Genomic DNA, 17,914 nt, shown 5'->3' on the forward strand with positions numbered 1-17,914 from the left:
GCTCATGATGGAGTATTTGAAAGAGCCAAAAGTGAGATATAGCAGGTTTTGATTTCTTTTGGCGCAGGCGCAAAACATATTCAATTTCTCTGTGCTGATTTCATTTTTTTTACTTGACCGATATGAAAACTAGACTCTAGGTCGCAGGTTTTGCATTTGAGATCTTGATGAAGATGTGGAGTGATGTTTTACAATTGAAATAGAAGCCATTTTAGAGATGCGTTTTAAAGAAGGATAGAATCAAAACCCACCCAGTTAATGTTTAAGCACGATTAATGTTAAAAAAGTCTGAAGATAGTTATAAAAGACACTACTTGACCGATTGCTAGGATCATAACAATGAAAACCAAGTATGTACAATATTACAATCGCGACATGCTCTCATTTCAAAAAAATAATCATAGTTGTTAATGATTTTTTTGCAGGCGCCCAATCTTAGTTTCTTATTACTGAAACTGACACCTCATACTGATATCTACGTTATCTACGCAATTAACAACGAAGGAGTTGGCTTCTACATGAGAAAAACGAATTTAATTAATTTTTGGTGGACTCAACATAAAAATTTTAGTAATTATTCTGCAATTTTCACAATTTTCATCTTTACTGAAAAAGAGTATTCAAATTTGAGTATTCAAAATTTTTCAAGCTGAGTATTCAAATTGAGTATTCAAAATATTTCGAGCTTTGAACTGTGTCACTCGATCACAAATCTCAGAAATTGCGAACATAATAATAATTTTCAGAAAATTAAGAAAAATGAAAATTATCAAAAAATTGCCATCTGTCTAATTAAAACATTGAAAACCAATCCATTACCTCTAGCAACTATACAGTAACTATACTCGAACCTAAGAGGAGGCTCCTAGGCCCACGGTGCCAGAAGAACTCGCTGGTGAAAATTTTCAAAAATCTTTCTAGAAAATGCAACTTTAATAAAAAAAAGACGGCTGAAGTTTGTGATATAAAAAATTGAAAACCTTTTCATTACCTATATAAACCTTTGCAGTAACCTATTTTAAAAACCTAGAGGATAAACAGAAAAAACTGACAATTTTTAAAGAAAAAAACTCGAAAAGAATGCAAGTTCTATAAAAAAAGGCTAAAATTCTTGCAATTAAAAAGTTGAAAACTCTCTTTCATTGCCACAAGAAGCTACTCCGTAACCTTTTTATCAAAATTCAGAGGAGAATTTTTGGGCCTCGAGTTTGGAGAAACCTGCAAAATGACAAACTTTCGAAAAAATAAAAAAAAAATGCGATAAGGACTGCTAAAATTCTTAATATTGAAAGTTGAAAAATCGTCTGGTGCCGCCTGAAACCCTGCAGTAACTTTTTATCAAAATCTAGAGGAGGTCCTTTGGCCTTTGAGGCTGAAACACTATAAAAACTGGAAAAATTAAACAAAATTGCTAAAAATTTTGATTTTTAGATGTTGAAAACTATTCCCTGGGCAAAACAAATCAGTAACCCAATATCAAATCTTTTAGCAGGTTTGCTGGCACCTGGGGCTGAAAAAACTCAAAAAATTACAAAAAAAAACGTTGAAAAATTTGAAAAAAATGAAAAAGTTTTTGGTGTTAAATTGTTGAAAAGCAATTCTATTACTACTGAAAGCTATGCAGTAACTTTTTATCAAACCGTATAGGAGTTTCCTTGACACCTCGGGCTGAAAAACCTCAAAAATGACAAAAAATATTCTAGAAATCGTGAAAAATTTTAAAAATTAGTATAAAATTGAGTGTTTATGTTTTTAGTACTAAAATATATAGCTCTTAAAGTGGTCATAATAAGTAATTATGTCTTGCAAAAATTATCTTTTACAGACATCAATTTCAGACCTGTTCAACAAAAAAAAATCAAAAAATGACAAGAAACCCAAAAATTGCAACATTTTGGGATCAAAAACTCCCAAAAATGACCCTAAGAACCTAGAATTACAGTCCTCCTAGTAGCGTCACCACTCTAAGCACTTGAGAGGCTACAAAACGCGTCTAAGGGCATCTAGTTTTGACTGTTTATTCCGTTTTGAAAGCTCAAAGTCAAGAAAAAAGGTGTGAAATTGTCTTAAAAACAAAAAAGACAGAGCACCACTGCAATCCAATTCTTGCGAAATCCAAAACTTTCTCGAGGAACTCTCTCAATCCAAAAAACAAAAAACTCTCCTTAAATATTAACCAAAATCCACCTTCAAATTGTTTTGATGTACAAAAAAATTCGGGCTCGTGAGTTTCTTAGTTATGTATTAAGGGCTCGTGAGTTTCTTGGCTATGTGCCAATTAAACTTTCGGATATTTTCCTTTTGCGCCCCCCCCCCCTTTAGTGGGTACATATCTCAGAACCACGTGCCATTTTTTTTAATGATGATTCACTATGCAATGTCTGCTTCTCTGTAACTGGGGGCGCCATGGGGGGGGGGGGGGAACAAACGGTAAATATCTAAATTTTTGAAAGTATTTCGTTAGAATTATAGTGCTCGGTCGCTATTTGACGGTTTTGTATGCTTATTTGCTTATAATTTCCGTTTATCAATTTGAGAAAAATGAGACCAGATTAAATCGATATTTGGAAGTATTTTTAGTGGGGCTTCTTGTTTTATTCTATGACCAAGGTCAGTTCAAATAGAAGTTTCCTTCAAATGTTACTTTCTTCTAACTCCAAAATTTTACCATCTATAAATAACAATAACTAACAATATAATAATATCAATAAAATTGCTCTGAAAACTGAGAACAGAAAAAATCTCTGCTAAATGCGGTCATGGTTTCTTTCCAAGTCTTTTGCGTAAATATCATTGCTTGGGATATCACTTCAAACAGATTACATCCATCAATTTATACAGCTTTGTTTTTGCTTCAATGCAACGACAGAAATATACATGACATATATGTCATTAACACAAACCAACATGTGCTTGTTAGAAAAAGAAACAGACAAGAACAGACCTATAAAAATTTAGTGCCCCATTTTAAACTGCGTCAATTTTTGAACATTGAAAAAACCAGAACATCCGCTCAATTTTGTTCTCCTCTAGATCAAAATTGAAAACAGACTGTTGAAAAAGATATTCGACTACAACATCTAGTTGAATCGCACTTGCTCAAAATTTTCAGAAGAAGCTTTAGCATGATAATAAATAAATTTGTAGCCGTGATAACAATAGTTTGTATTTGGCTTGATTCTGGTACATCAGAAGATACAGAGAGCCATCCAGCGTTTAACAAAATTCCTGGTTTACCAGATAGATGCATTTGGATTTCAACAACCTATGTTGTGCGGAAATTTGCAGTTAGAAGCTGTGAAGAAAAGTAAGAAATTTCTAGTCAAAACTAATTTTGACTGTAACCATTTTAAATTGTAAAATAAATTTATTTGTAATTTGACGGTAAGTAAATTGAAATTACTCTGCCCAGAAATAGGCCTCGATTTATGAAAAGACTATGCTCAACAAAAAAGTGGTATGTAAAGTCCATGCTCGACTTAAATGTTCCGTGAAAAGAATTTAACTCGACTTTAGGTCTAGTGTTAATTTTAGCTTGACCCAATTTTTGGGTGTTTGACTTTAGCTAGACTCAATTTTTTGCTGCAGCACTTTTGGGCGAAGCAAAATTGATGCTAGATTTTAGCTCGCCTCAAATTTGATGCCCGATTTGAATTTTTTCCGTTTGTACCAGCAACCGCTCAGTGGGTACATACCTCAGACGCACGTGACAAATTTTTGTATGATGATTCACTATCACATGGCACGTTCTCTGTAAATGGGGGCGCACGGGGAGCACAGAGGGTAAAGATACTATTTTTTACAGCACGTGCTCTGGATTTATCGACAACTTTCTGAATAGACCATCTTTAAAAACAAATTTTGTAAACAACATTCTGCAACTCTAGGACCCATCTTAAAACCCCTTCCTTTTTGTCTTCGAAATTACATTGTGGGGTGGATGTGTGAAGGGAGATTATCCAGACTATCGAGTTGAGGCCGAGGAAGGTCGTCAAAACCGGTTGGATCCAAGCTTTACAGCCCACCCTCAGCCCCCTCCTCCCTGTCGCCTTTCAGGTCATCGGAACATACGATTCATGGAGCTGTTTACTTGTTGAATCGGTATCGCGTTTTGACCATGAAATACAACCTAAGAGCTAAAGATCTGGTCCAGTCTGATACAGCAAACCACGATAACAATTCATCCCCCCCTACTCAATGTTCTTTGAATATCAATGAAAAAGTGCTAGTTTCTATGTCACCCGCCAAAAGCTACTCACAGGAACAAACCACTAGCAGTTCAGTAGAAAACGTTATGTCAGACAACTCAACTGGTTTAACACAGCAGATAAGTGAACTGACAATAAACGATGACATATCTCGTTTCCTGATTTCAGTTGGAACCAACCTTTTTTTTATCCCGACAGAAAAGATAACCTTTATAAAGTCTCCATCTTGGAGCACAACTTGGTGAAGTCCAAGGTGAGGTACTTGCATTGGGGTCCAAACTACGATGAATGGGTGTGCTCGAAATTAATTTGGGCGTATTCACAATTCACTCAACTTTTGTCAACAGTGAAAAAGATACCGAAGATCTCTCTGCCCGCATAGACGAGTTGGTTCAATCTGCAACACTGGGCAGTGGCCCATCAGGCCCCAGTGACAATTCAAGCCAATTACCAGATTTGAAAACTATTTGCAGTAAAAATATTCCAACGATCCGCTGTATCCCCGTGAAGTTTCGAATGCCATGGTCCGGGATTATTACGTCAATCATAGAGGACTGCATCTCAAATCCTGACTGTGTTGATAACTGGAAGAAGTTTTTCGCAGTTAGCAAATGTGTTTTGCGTGCTTCCAACAAAGGGGGTAAAAAACATAAGCAGCAGCAGGAAAACGTCATGATGAATAGATTTGAGCGATGGAGATTGGCTGAGTATGCTGCCCTTTGGTACGAAGCGGCTTCAATGAAGCAAGCAAAAAATAAATGTAACAGCACAAATGAAGCGCTTGCCTCCCGAGCGAAAACACTTTGTCTTCAAGGACAGTTTGGTCGTGCGGCAAAGATTTTATCCTCGGAGGGAATAGCACCCGACAACAGAAAAACACTCCTTGAACTCAAAAAACTGCATCCAGAGGAAAACGAAATTCTTGAGTCCTTGGAAGACTATAGCTGCGAAGCTTATCAATTTGATGAGGGAAAGGTCTTTTTGTAGCTCCAGTCTTTTTCAAAAATCACAGCAGCTGGGCCGTCCAAAATGTACCCAGAGCATCTTCGCCACGCAGTCAATTGTTCAATTTCTGATCAATCCAAGCGGGCAATGAATTCCCTAACCAAATTAGTGAACTTGGCCAGCAGGGGTCAGCTCCCAAGTTTTGTGACTCCAGTTTTTTGTAGTGCTACAATAACAGCACTGAAGATAAAGAAAACCGGCATCAGACCTATTGCTGTGGTGGAAGTTATTCGGCGCCTTGTTGCCAAGTGCATTGCAAAAGAAGCAGCCATTGAGGCAGTTGAGTTGTTTGGTACAAAGTAGTTGGGAGTTGTTGTCAAGGGAGGTGCCGAGAGCATAGTGCAAGCCACATAAATAACCTTCGAAAGATTGAAGAGAGTAAAAAGTGGGGGTATACTTCAAATTGATTTCAGAAACGCATTTAACTCAGTGAAGCGCAGTCATCTCGGCTCAACAAAAGTTTTGATGCCTAGTATAATTTCATTTGCGTCCTTTTGTTACTCAAAACATAGTGATTTGTACTTCAATAGCTCAACTGTTGACAGTCAGACAGGAGTGCAACAAGGTGATCCACTAGGTCCACTTTTGTTTTCATTGGCCATTTGGCCTCTTATTGACGAAATCGAAAGCAAAATACCGAATCTCTTGCAACATTGCTGGTATCTTGATGACGGAATTATTGCAGGAACCGAGATCGAACTTTGTAAAGCGTTAGAAATTCTCTCAGAATCCGGAGAAAAATTTGGTTTGGAACTCAGGAAGGATAAGTGCGAGCTATGGTCAATCGAATGCATGACAAAAATTGACAGTTTGATCAAGAGCAACTGTGTAGATGGTATTGAATTTTTAGGAGCTGCCATAGGATCCGATGCTTTTGTTTCCTCTTGTTTACTCAAACGCGTTAAAAAATTAGAGGAACTTCTAGATAATTTAGCATATGTAGACGATCCTCAATGTGCTCTTGATATTTTGCGATTTTGCCTTGGTGATCCCAAAATGGTCTACTCTTTGCGATGCAATTCTCCTTCGGACGAATCAAATAAAATCCTTCGAAAATTTGATTCGGTTCAGCGTGCAATCTTTGAAGGTATTTTTGGAGTTTTGTTGTCAGACATCTCTTGGGACCAAGCATGCCTTCCAGTCAATAAAACCGTCGTAGGAATAAGACGATCAGCAGATCAAGTTCAGGCTGATCTGTTTCAATCCTCTGTTCTTGTAGAAAATTAACAGGCCATAATCCAACTGAAGACATCTCATTTGTTAAAGCAGTTGAAGAAATGAGCGAAATTTATACGATATATCCCTCTCAAAGAAAAATTCAGGAGGAACTTGATAACTCAGCCTTTGACAACTTGTTAGGAAAACAAAGTTCCATAGGAGAAAAAGCTCGCTAACATTCTTTTTCTCTACCGCAGTCTGGCGCCTGGCTATCCGCAGCCCCCATTCCAGCTTTTGCATTGGACCACACCTATCTTCCAATAAGTTCCGTTTTGCTCTCAAATATCGACTGGGTGTAAAATTGTACGAGAACGAGAGGAAATGTCCTTTTTGTAAATCTGGGACTCTAGATGTAATGGGCGACCATGCGGTGTCATGCCATGGTCGCGGTGATATGATCTCTCGTCATAATCGTATACGAGACAAAATTATATCAGCTTGCTCGGGAGCACTTTTGTCACCCATCTCTGAACAGAAAAGTTTACTACCTGACAATAACTCAAGACCGGGTGATATCTTCTTACCTGTATGGAATGCCGGTCAACCAGCAGCTTTAGACGTTACCGTCACTTCTCCTTTGCAGTCAAGCCTCATTATAAATGCGTCGGAGAAGAGTGGTTTCGCTCTGTCAGCTGCTGAGGACAGGAAGTACAAACAGTACCCCCAGAATTGTAGTGAAGTCGGAATTCAATTCATTCCTCCGGCTTTCGAGACGTTTGGAGGATTTTCAAAGACAGTTCGTAAGACCCTCAAACGAATCACTATTCTGGCTGATAACAGAAATTTGCAGCCGGCGGGGTTGTCGGTAGCCTTCAGTAGGTTATCTCAATCAGTCTCTGTGACAGCAATTCGGGGGTCTGCAATCATGCTCCTTGCAAGGGACGCGAGATTATAGACACATATGAAACAGGAGCAGATCTTTGAATCCTTGTTGCAGAAGTTAAGAGGCGAGTCGGCCTTGAATTGTGTGTCATCAATGAGCGGGGACAATCTATAGTGATAAGTTTTTGACTCACCCAATGAGCGGGGAGCCCAAATTTATTGAATTAGCATACTAGTTGTTCCTCAGTGGCGGGTGAAATGTGATTGCCCAGATCAGGAAGTTTTACCTCAAACAATTTTTCCAAAAAGGAAACTATTTTGATTGCATGGGTGATTGCATGGGTTGAACTGATAACAATGATCGTTGATCGTTTATGAACCAAGATTTTCTAATTTAAGTCATTCATTGGTTAAAGAAATTTTTGTATGTTTTACGTCAGAACTATAGTGCTCGATCTAGTTGTCTCTTTTGATTACTTATTTAGTAAATCAACTTGATCACAAAAGTTTGCAAATATCAGTTTTGAAATACTGAGACAAGTTAAAATCAATTTTTAGAATAATTTTTATTGGGGCTTCTTGTTTTTATACTATGACTCCGGTCAATTCGAATAGAAATTTCTTTCCAATTTTACTTTTATTTTTAATTCCAAAATTTTACTTTCAATAAATAACTCTGAACTGCAATTGTCTGAAAATATTGCTATGAAAACATTTAGCTTGACCCAACTTTTTGGTGTTGGACTTTAGGTAGACTCTGCCCCGAAAATGGTCTCTGCACAGGCATTTAGGGTCAACCCTGTCCTTTTTGTGGATCATTAGCTCATGATATGTGTTGCACTATTTGTACTCACTTATTTCAAAATAGAGTGCATGCAAACTTGGCCGAGGATTTTCCCCGAAATTAACGGGAAAAAGAGTGTAGAAAGTGTAAAAAAAGTGTAAAAAAAACAAAGTAAAATTTTAAAAGATAAATGTGGAAGGAGGTTCTGGTGCTTTTTTCCCAATCTTCCCTCTCTCGAAGATGGTAATTGCACCTTGTGTGTTATCCCTTATGCCAACTGATATTATCATTATAGGTTTCAGTTTCGGTTAGAATACTAATTTTGTAAGTGCGTAACTTTTTATCAGTTCACCCTAAGTTACGTTCTTTGCAAAGCGTGTAAAAAGAGTGGACAAAACAGTGTAAATACAGCGTAAATTTTCAAAAATTAAACTCTTACTTTCTTTTCTTCGATAAACAGGAGTGGAATACGCATTACACCCTAATCCCCGCTAATTAGGTATGGATAAATGGTGAAACATCGGTCCGGGTATCACGTCAGCTTGCACTATCTGAATGAGCAAAATTAGCAATGTCGTCAACATATATTTATTTTAGGAACTCTCACCTATTTGAGCCACAGTCGTATGAGGAGATTTCCATTGTTCAAAGTTTGATGAACGACAAAATAAAGAAGACGTACAACCGAACATTTGGATCCCGCAAGAATGGAGGTTGGTTCAATTCGAATTGAACGTTTCTCTACTTATCTTTCACTATTTGTAAGCATCGTTGATCTATCACTTTGATTTTGAAACAGACAAGCTAGGTTTGAACTGAGTACCAATTTGTTTTCAACATTAAGCAAATATTGCTCAGATCGCGGGTCGAGATGTCACCGCCGTTCTGCGCAAAATTATGTAAGATAAGCAATGAATGAGAAAATTTTTGTAAGGTAAGCGGTGAATGCGGTGAAATTACATCAATCAGGCGGTAAATGTGGTGAAAAGACATTTATAGCCTGGTAGCGGTGAAATTACATAATTTCACCGCTGAATTTAGCGATGAAATTACATATATTCACCGCTTCGAAAAAAGTGTCCATATTATGTAAGATAAGCGGTGAATGCGGTGAAATTACAAAAATTCACCGCTCAACTCAGTGGTGAACTTATATAAATTCACCGCTTAGAAAAAATTGATAAAATTGTGTGAGATCAGCAAAGAATGCCGTGAAATTAATGGGGAGCAAGGGAGGAATTGTTGGATTTACCCTCCCACTAAAACTACCCCTTAATCTTACATATTGTTGACACTTTTTTCTAAGCGCTGAATTTATATAATTTCACCACTAGAGTAAGCGGTGAAAATTCACCACATTTTATAGCTGAAATATGTAATTTGACCGCTAAAAATAGCAAAACTTACAAAAATTTACCACGCATGTTTTACAGAAAGTAGAGTGAATATAATTTATATTCAAAACAAAAATACTAGAAGTTAGTGAGAGGTGTTAGTGAGGGGACAGTGGATGAAGAAGTGGATGACACGCAGGAGGTGAGGGGTTCCAACCCTTGTAAGGGCGGTGAAATTACATAATTTAGCGGTTAATTGTGGTAAAATTTTGTAAGATCACCACACACTCTAGCGGTGAACTTACATAATTTCACCGCATTCACCGCATTTCACCGCAAAATTATGTACGAAACTCAATTTGCTACTGTTTTGTTGACGAACAAAAACTATTTTTTCACCTACTTACATATTTTTTCAATTTTTTCTGGACCCGGGATTGTTGTTGCAGTTGCAATACAATTTAAGAGTTTGACGTGCATTAATTCAGCAGTTTTTACAGCCACTTTATCTGAACTTCTCCTGAAATTCTAGGGCCCCTCTCTACCCTAACTATTAGCTTAATACTACCCTAACTTCCCTTAAAATTACCTTAAACAATTACCCTAACTTTGGCGGTAAATTTTCCCTAACATTGCCCTAACTTACCTCAATGGTTTACCCTAACTTACCCTAATTTTAAGGTAATTTTCTGGCTTGGTTAAGGCAAAGTTAAGGGAACTTTTAAGGTAATGTTAAGGTAATTAATTAGGGTCATTTTGAGCCAAGTTAGAGTAAAATTTAAGGGTTTTTGTAAGGTAAAGAGCCCTAAATTTTCAGGTGCAGTTCAGGCAAGTTAGTCTTAGTTAAGGTGAGTTAAGGAAAGGCAAATCTACCTTACCAATTAAGGTGAGCTAGGATGTTTTTTAAGGTAAAAATAATTTAACTTTATTTAGTGTTTGAAGTCAAACTTTAACCTACAGATGAAATTCAGGATCCCTCAGTGATGTTCAATTAAGTACTTTGCAAATCTCATAAAATTTCAATACCGCTTCTTTAAACGCAAACTTGAAAAATTGCTTCATTTAGTGCCTCATCTTACTAAATAACCGTTCACCAAATCCAATGCCTTACTGGAGATATTATGAACAGAATTGCTAAAGCCGTCAACTCAAACTTTCATCAAATAAAACTTGAAATGAGCAGACCTAACTTGAAATGCTTCGTTAAAGCTGTTGCTCACTTCACATGATTTCATTCCGTCCTCAGTCTACTTTTGTAGATTATCATATCATAACAGTCCACCTAATGAGCAGATTCAATTGGTTTTCAAAGAGAGATTTTTTTTTCACGTTGACAGTTTTCGAATAGAAATCAGCAAAAAAACATCAAGAGTTTTACCAGGGGCGGCTAACTATACATCCCTGATGAACTTGTGGGACAGCCCACAACTTTGTTGGATCTACATGTGCGATTCTTTTGGCATTGCAAAATGATTGAGTTTTTCAGCAAGAACTTTTTGCTTCAAGTAGCTTAAACCAGTTTTATTTTGCTTCTTTGAAAAACTTTTACGCTTTTTAATTTGACAACCACAACTACTAAAGCACTATTATGTGCTTGTTATTGGTACCAAATTGTTTCGAAGCATTTTTAAATTGCCATAAATAGATCAATTTTGGAAAGAAAGTAGAACACCACCTGAGCTCCTTCTGCTTCAAAAATCCCTTGAAACTTTATAGTCTGTGCAAACGGCTGCTTCGTTTTTCACGAACAAACAATTTTGGTGTGTCGTTGTAAAAAATACGACCTGAATCAGTCTAAAAAATATATTAAGGACAGATTTTTTAATCGAAAGTTGAGCGTCTTTTGAAAATTGTTTCAGATAGCTGTCAAATTTGAAGTTTTTGTTTTTATGTTAACTCAGAGAAAGTCAGCAATTCATGATAACAATAGGGCTCTTCGCTGATATAGATGTTCAGTTTTGCTGGTTTCACTAAAATCTGCTGGAGTCTATACGAGACCAAAATCCATAAAGATGCTGAAACAAGATCAACTTTATGTCGTTCGACGTCCTATCGTTCATAGTGCCAGTAAGGGTGCCCGTTACTGGATATGCTGGCCAGTTACGTCGATAGTGTTATAATATCCAGTTTTCCCCACTGTCATGTAGTGAATATTTTTTCACGGTTGGCTGAAAGTTGTTGTTTGTAGTCTCTGCCGGCAGTACAAAGAGATTTCGATCCGTCTTTTCTTCAATGCGCTTTTGTTCCGATCGGCTTTTCCAGTTTATCCTCCGGTTAGAAACTAACATTATCTCCTGTGAGCTACTTAATCATCTAAACTATTTTAAGTTTAACTCCATCTAAATAAAGTCCGACCAGAGAAAAGAAGAAAAAGAGGTTGCTCCTTATCTCCATTTAGTGAAAAAAAAGATATAGACAAAGAATACGAAGGATTAATTATATAATTAGATCTAAAAAAGGAACAAAAAATAAAGCTTTTCCTATTGAGTTTCTTCAGAGCAGTGTTAGAGAAAGGAAGAAAAAAAATCTTTATCTTCCTTTTGAGGAGTGGAATATTAAAACCGGAAGAAGAGAGAAGGAAAGAAAGAAATAATTAATAAAGAAATAGAGAAATCAGAAGACAAAATTTTTCGATTTCTGGAGAACTGTGTCTCATGTTGGGACAATGATCCTGAGAATGGGACTGTGCCTATCGTCGGCGCTCGAACTCAAAGTTCGGGGGCCAGATTGAGGGGTCTCGGAATAATTTGAGGAATTGTTTGTCTCTTGCAAGACAAACAGCAAGAGCCTGAGGATATAAATCAGCGTTATACTGCCAATGCATAGTAAGGAGATGATCGAATATCTAATTTTCCTGCTGTGGCGGTTGTCTGTTTGCCATCTTGATAGCAATCCCGTAATTGTACCGGGAGGTTGAAAATATGGCGTTCATACACTTCGTTGTGCCTCCTTCTACACAGTTGTGATACTCGACTGAAAAAATAGTGGCCGATGGGTTCTTGCATACAGGGGAACATTGAGCTAACGGATCGGAAGAAGATCAAATTTCCCCAGTGTATCTTCACGGCACATAGGATCGATAATGCACGCGTAGTTGAGATATTATGGGAATGTTATCTTCCCGTTCACCTACTGTAAAAGTGAACTGAAATGCATCAGGGGATTAGTGTGATGGAATTGATGTTGCACAAAGAAGTAGCCACGGAATTTCGCAAAACATTTTTTGATGAACTCCGTGTGCTTGATTATTTACATCTATCAGCGTTGGCCGCAAAAATCCAAATTGTAGAGAAAAAAGATAGTAATTTTTTATATACGCGTTAGGGTGTCGTGTCCCATGTGAACAATGTGTTCAAAAACGTGTTTTGGCGATCCTCCTTCGTTAAGAAATAATCTGGCCTTTGCCAAAAAATTTCCTCAAATCTGTGGTTAAATGGGAAGTAGGCACACTCGAGAAAGCGATTTTGTTTAGGTCTTCTTCTATATACTCAGTTGCCAAGGATCCGATAGTGCAAGTATTTGAGGTCAACCTGAGCGTGTGCTCTGGAGGAGTGGCAACGTAGTTAACTCTTTCAGGAAGCGGAATATTGTGCCCTGTGTTGATCCCGAGGGTTTTGCTTATTGGTTGAAGCAAAAACATGGCTCTGATGGTCTATGATATGGGCTTTGTGTCGGCTCTAAATGGACCTACGTTGGCTGCCGTGACGAGCACTGTGAACCTCTAGGTGGGCTGTAGGTTGCCGAAGAGCTGGCGGACAACTCTTGCGCCCCAACAGGAGACGTTCTAACGGGTTAGTTCTCAGGCTCTGTTGGGCGTGGACATCAGGCCGAGGAGTCTGTGCACAAATAATTTTCCGCGGATGTTGGCCTTCTGTACGGAGGTGATTGTGGAGCTTCTTGCTGTGGCCGTGGAGCAGATACAGGAGAACTATAAAATCGGTTTGTGTGCTGTGGTTTTGCCATTGATCATGGTGTTTCTATCGATTGTAGTTTTGCTATGGTTTGTGGTGTTGTCATCTGTTGTGGGGGGTTGACCAGCGGTTGGGATCCGGTCATTGGCAAGCGGACTGTTCCGGAGCATGTCCAATTTGGTATTACAGTTTCTGGCCTTGAGCGCTGAGGTTGTTCCGTGACAGCCTTGTCAGCCCCGGACTGTACTTGGGGTGCCATTTTCTGTTCTTCTAATAGTAGCTCGTGTGTTGAGTAAGCTCTTAGAGTCACATTTACTAGCTCTGGCGAATTGGTGTCACTCCCAATGAAGATTGAATTACTCCTGACGAAGAGAAAAAAGTGGTCTGTGATGGCAATAGTTTCACCCTTGAGTATGGAACAGAAATTAAAGGTTGTGGCTGTGGTGACGCTTTTGCCATTGTAAATTGTGCCAGCGTTTGCATCTCATACACTTCGGGCATCAGAGGAGCCAGCACCAGAGGCGTGAGTGGCGAAGGGGTTGTCGTCGACGTCCAGCTTGATGAGATCATATTCGTCAGTTAGTCATTGAGTCGGATCGGTGATCTCTCAGCGTCAGTAGATGTAGATGAGGTAATATCTTTGGTGTCTCTTAGACATAGTGGAATCTCTTGACGGTCAGGATCTTCTTAAAAGGAATCATGTGACAATGAAGCGATGTGTGTTATTTTTGTTGACCAGCATGGAAAAAAGGGAGACCTAGAGAATAAGAATCTGTAAAAGTAGGGATTCAACTGGAAGTTTGTAGATATCATAAATTGATGTTAGATCAGAATCAATGCACTTCAATTTGAAATAGAAAAATTAATAATGGGGGTTTAAAAAATTCATAGAAATTTTCAATCATTTTGTGCAAGGGATTCAACTCATTTTGACAATGTGTATGTGAGCTATTTGTAGAGTGTCTTCTTTTCTTTCCTTTCGGGAATGGTGGTTCATAATTGTTTTTTCGGCTCGAAGTACAAGCAATATGGTTTGTGAGAATATTACAAAAACTGTAGATGCTAAAGTTTTAACTAATGTGAAATTTGCTCCAAAGAGATTTTTTAGATTAAATGCATTGAAAGCACTGCGAAATAAGGCTGAGAATTATGTAAAAAGTTAAACACTGTTAATGCAATGGTTGTTTCTTTCAATACGTAACAATGGTAACCAAAGATTCTAAGAAGAGAGTCTTTTAATTAGTTTACTTTGAATAAGTCACGTAATCTAATGCGGCGAAGGCCTTTTTTCTTGCCTTTAACAAATGTTAAAGTAGTTTGGTGTGTATTGCCTCTGTGACGATCATTACTGGCTTATAATTGAGCTTATGGTGCTCGGTCGTCAAATTTGAAGTTTTTGTTTTTATCTTAACTCAGTTCAGCATTTCATGATAACAATAGGGCCCTTCGCTGATATAGATGTTCAGTTTTGCTGGTTTCACTAAAATCTGCTGGAGTCTATACGCGACCAAAATCCTCAAAGATGCTGAAACAAGATCAACTTTATGTCGTTCGACGTCCTATCGTTCATAGTGCCAGTAAGGGTGCCCGTTACTGGATATGCTGGCCAGTGACATCGATAGTGTTATAATATCCAGTTCTCCCCACTCTCATATAGTGAATATTTTTTCACGGTTGGGTGGAAAGTTGTTGTTTGTAGTCTCTGCCGGCAGTACAAAGAGATTTCGATCCATCTTTTCTTCAATGCGCTTTTGTTCCGATCGACTTTTCCAGTTTATCCTCAGCTTAGAAACTAACCTTATCTCCTGTGAGCTACTTAATCATATAAACTATTTTAAGTTTAACTCCATCTAAATAAAGTCCGACCAGAGAAAAGAAGAAAAAGAGGTTGCTCCTTATCTTCATTTAATGAAAAATAAAGATATAGACAAAGAACACTAAGGATTAATTATATAATTAGATCTAAAAAAGGAACAAAAAATAAAGCTTTTCCTTTTGAGTTTCTTCAGAGCAGTGTCAGAGAAAAGAAGAAAAAAAACATTCCTTATCTTCCTTTTGAGGAGTGGAATATTAAAACAGGAGAAAGAGAGAAGGAAAGTAAGAAATAATTAATAAAGAAATAGAGAAATCAGAAGACAAAATTTTCCAATTTCTGGAGAACTGTGTCTCATGTTGGGACAATGATCCTGAGAATGGGACTGTGCCTATCGTCGGCGCTCGAACTCAAAGTTCGGGGTCCAGATTGAGGGGTCTCGAAATAATTCGAGGAATTGTTTGTCTCTTGCAAGACAAACAGCAAGAGTCTGAGGATATAAATCAGCGTTATATTGCCAATGCAAAGTAAGGAGATGATCGAATATCTATTTTTCCTGCTGTGGCGGTTGTCTGTTTGCCATCTTGATAGCAATCCCGTAACTGTACTGGGAGGTTGAAAACATGGCGTTCATACACTTCGTTGTGCTCCCTTCTACACAGTTGGGATACTCGACTGAAAAAAATAGTGGCCGATGGGTTCTTGCATGCAGGGAAACATTGAGCTAACGGATTGGAAGAGGATCTAATTTCCCCAGTGTATTTTCACGGCACATAGGTTGCATAATGCACGCGTAGTTGAGATATTATGGGAATGTTATCTTCGCGTTCACCTACTGTAAAAGTGAACCGAAATGCATCAGGGGATTAGTTTGATGGAATTGATGTTGCACAGTGAAATAGCCACGGAATTTCGCAAAACCATTGTTCGATGAACTCCGTGTGCTTGATTATTTACATCTATCAGCGTTGGCCGCAAAAATCCAAATTGTAGAGAAAAAATATAGTAATTTTTTATATACGCGTTAGGGTGTCGTGTCCCATGTGAACAATGTGTTCAAAAACGTGTTTTGGCGATCCTGCTTTGTTAAGAAATATTCTGGCCTTTGCCAAAAAATTTCCCCAAATCTGTGGTTTAATGGGAAGTAGGCACATTCGAGAAGGCGATTTTGTTTAGGTCTTCTTCTATTTACTCAGTTGCCAAGGATCCGATAGTGCAAGTATTTGAGGTCAACCTGAGCGTGTGCTCTGGACGAGTGGCAACGTAGTTAACTCTTTCGAGAAACGGAATATTGTGCCCTGTGTTGATCCCGAGGGTTTTGTTTATTGGTTGAAGCAAAAACTTGGCTCTGATGGTCTATGATATGGGATTTGTGTCGGCTCTAAATGGACCGACGATGGCTACCATGACGAGCACTGTGAACCTCTAGGTGGGCTGTAGGTTGCTGAAGAGCTGGCGGACAACTGTTGCGCCCCAACAGGAGACATTCTAACGGGTTAGTTCACCAGGCTCTGTTGGGCGTGGACATCAGGCCGAGGAATCTGTGCACAAATAATTTTCCGTGGATGTTGGCCTTCTGTACGGAGGTGATTGTGGAGCTTCTTGCTGTGGCCATGGAGCAGATACAAGGGAACTATAAAACTGGTTTGTGTGTTGTGGTTTTGCCATTGATCGTGGTGTTTCTATCGATTGTAGTGTTACTATGGTTTGTGGTGTTGTCATCTGTTGTGGGGGGTAGACCAGCGGTTGGGGTCCGGGCTGTGGCAAGCGGACTGTTCCAGAGCATGTCCAAATTGGTATTACAGTTTCTGACCTTGAGCGCTGAGGTTGTTCCGTGACAGCCTTGTCAGCCCCGAAATGTACTTGGGGTGTCATTTTCTGTTCTTCTAATAGTAGCTTGTGTGTTGAGTAAGCTCTTAGAGTCACACTTGCTAGCTCTGGCGATTTGGTGTCACTCACAATGAAGATTGAATTACTCCTGAAGAAGAGAAAAAAGTGGTCTGTGATTGCAATAGTTTCACCCTTGAGTATGAAACAGAAATTAAAGGTTGTGGTTGTGGTGACGATTTTGCCATTGTAAATTGTGCCAGCGTTTGCATCTCATACACTTCGAGCATCAGAGGAGCCAGCACCAGAGGCGTGAGTGGCGATGGGGTTGTCGTCGACGTCCAGCTTGATGAGATCATATTCGTCAGTTAGTCATTGAGTCGGATCGGTGATCTCTCAGCGTCAGTTGATGTAGATGAGGTAATATCTTCGTTGTCTCTTAAACATAGTGGAATCTCTTGACGGTCAGGATCTTCTTAAAAGGAATCAGGTGACAATGAGGTGGTGTGTGTTATTTTTGTTGACCAGCATGGAAAAATGCAAGAACTAGAGAATCAAAATCTGTTGTAAGTAGGGATTCAACTGGAAGTTTGTAGATATCATAAATTGATTTTAGATCAGAATCGATGCACTTCGTTTTGAAATAGAAATATTATGAATGGGGGTTAAAAAAATTCATAGAAATTTTCAATCACTTTGTGCAAGGGATTCAACTCATTTTGACAATGTTTATGTGAGCTATTTGTAGAGTGTCTTCTTTTCTTTCGTTTCGGGATTGGTGGTTCATAATTATTTTTTCGGCTCGAAGTACAAGGAATATAGTTTGTGAGAATATTACAAAAACTCTTGATGCTAAAGTTTTGACTAATGTGATATTTGCTCCAAAGAGGTTTTTTAGATTAAATGCATTGAAAGCACTGCGAAATAAGGCAGAGAACTATGCGAAAATTTGAACACTATCAATTGAATGGTTGTTTCTTTCAATACGTAAC

General features: G+C 38.4%; 1 protein-coding gene across 1 annotated transcript in view; it reads left to right on the forward strand.

Moving 5' to 3' along the window:
• Positions 1 to 3,008: 3,008 nt before the first annotated feature.
• Positions 3,009 to 17,914, forward strand: part of LOC142338173 (uncharacterized) — a 94,542-nt gene continuing 79,636 nt past the window's right edge. The window contains exons 1-2 of the mRNA XM_075387810.1: positions 3,009 to 3,307; positions 8,635 to 8,750. Coding sequence (XP_075243925.1) covers positions 3,126 to 3,307; positions 8,635 to 8,750 — 298 coding nt within the window. The 5' untranslated portion in view covers positions 3,009 to 3,125. The remainder of the gene's footprint in view (positions 3,308 to 8,634; positions 8,751 to 17,914) is intronic.

Source organism: Convolutriloba macropyga, chromosome 4 (genome assembly GCF_964194025.1).
Source record: "Convolutriloba macropyga chromosome 4, txConMacr16.3, whole genome shotgun sequence".
Classification (NCBI taxonomy): domain Eukaryota; kingdom Metazoa; phylum Xenacoelomorpha; order Acoela; family Convolutidae; genus Convolutriloba; species Convolutriloba macropyga.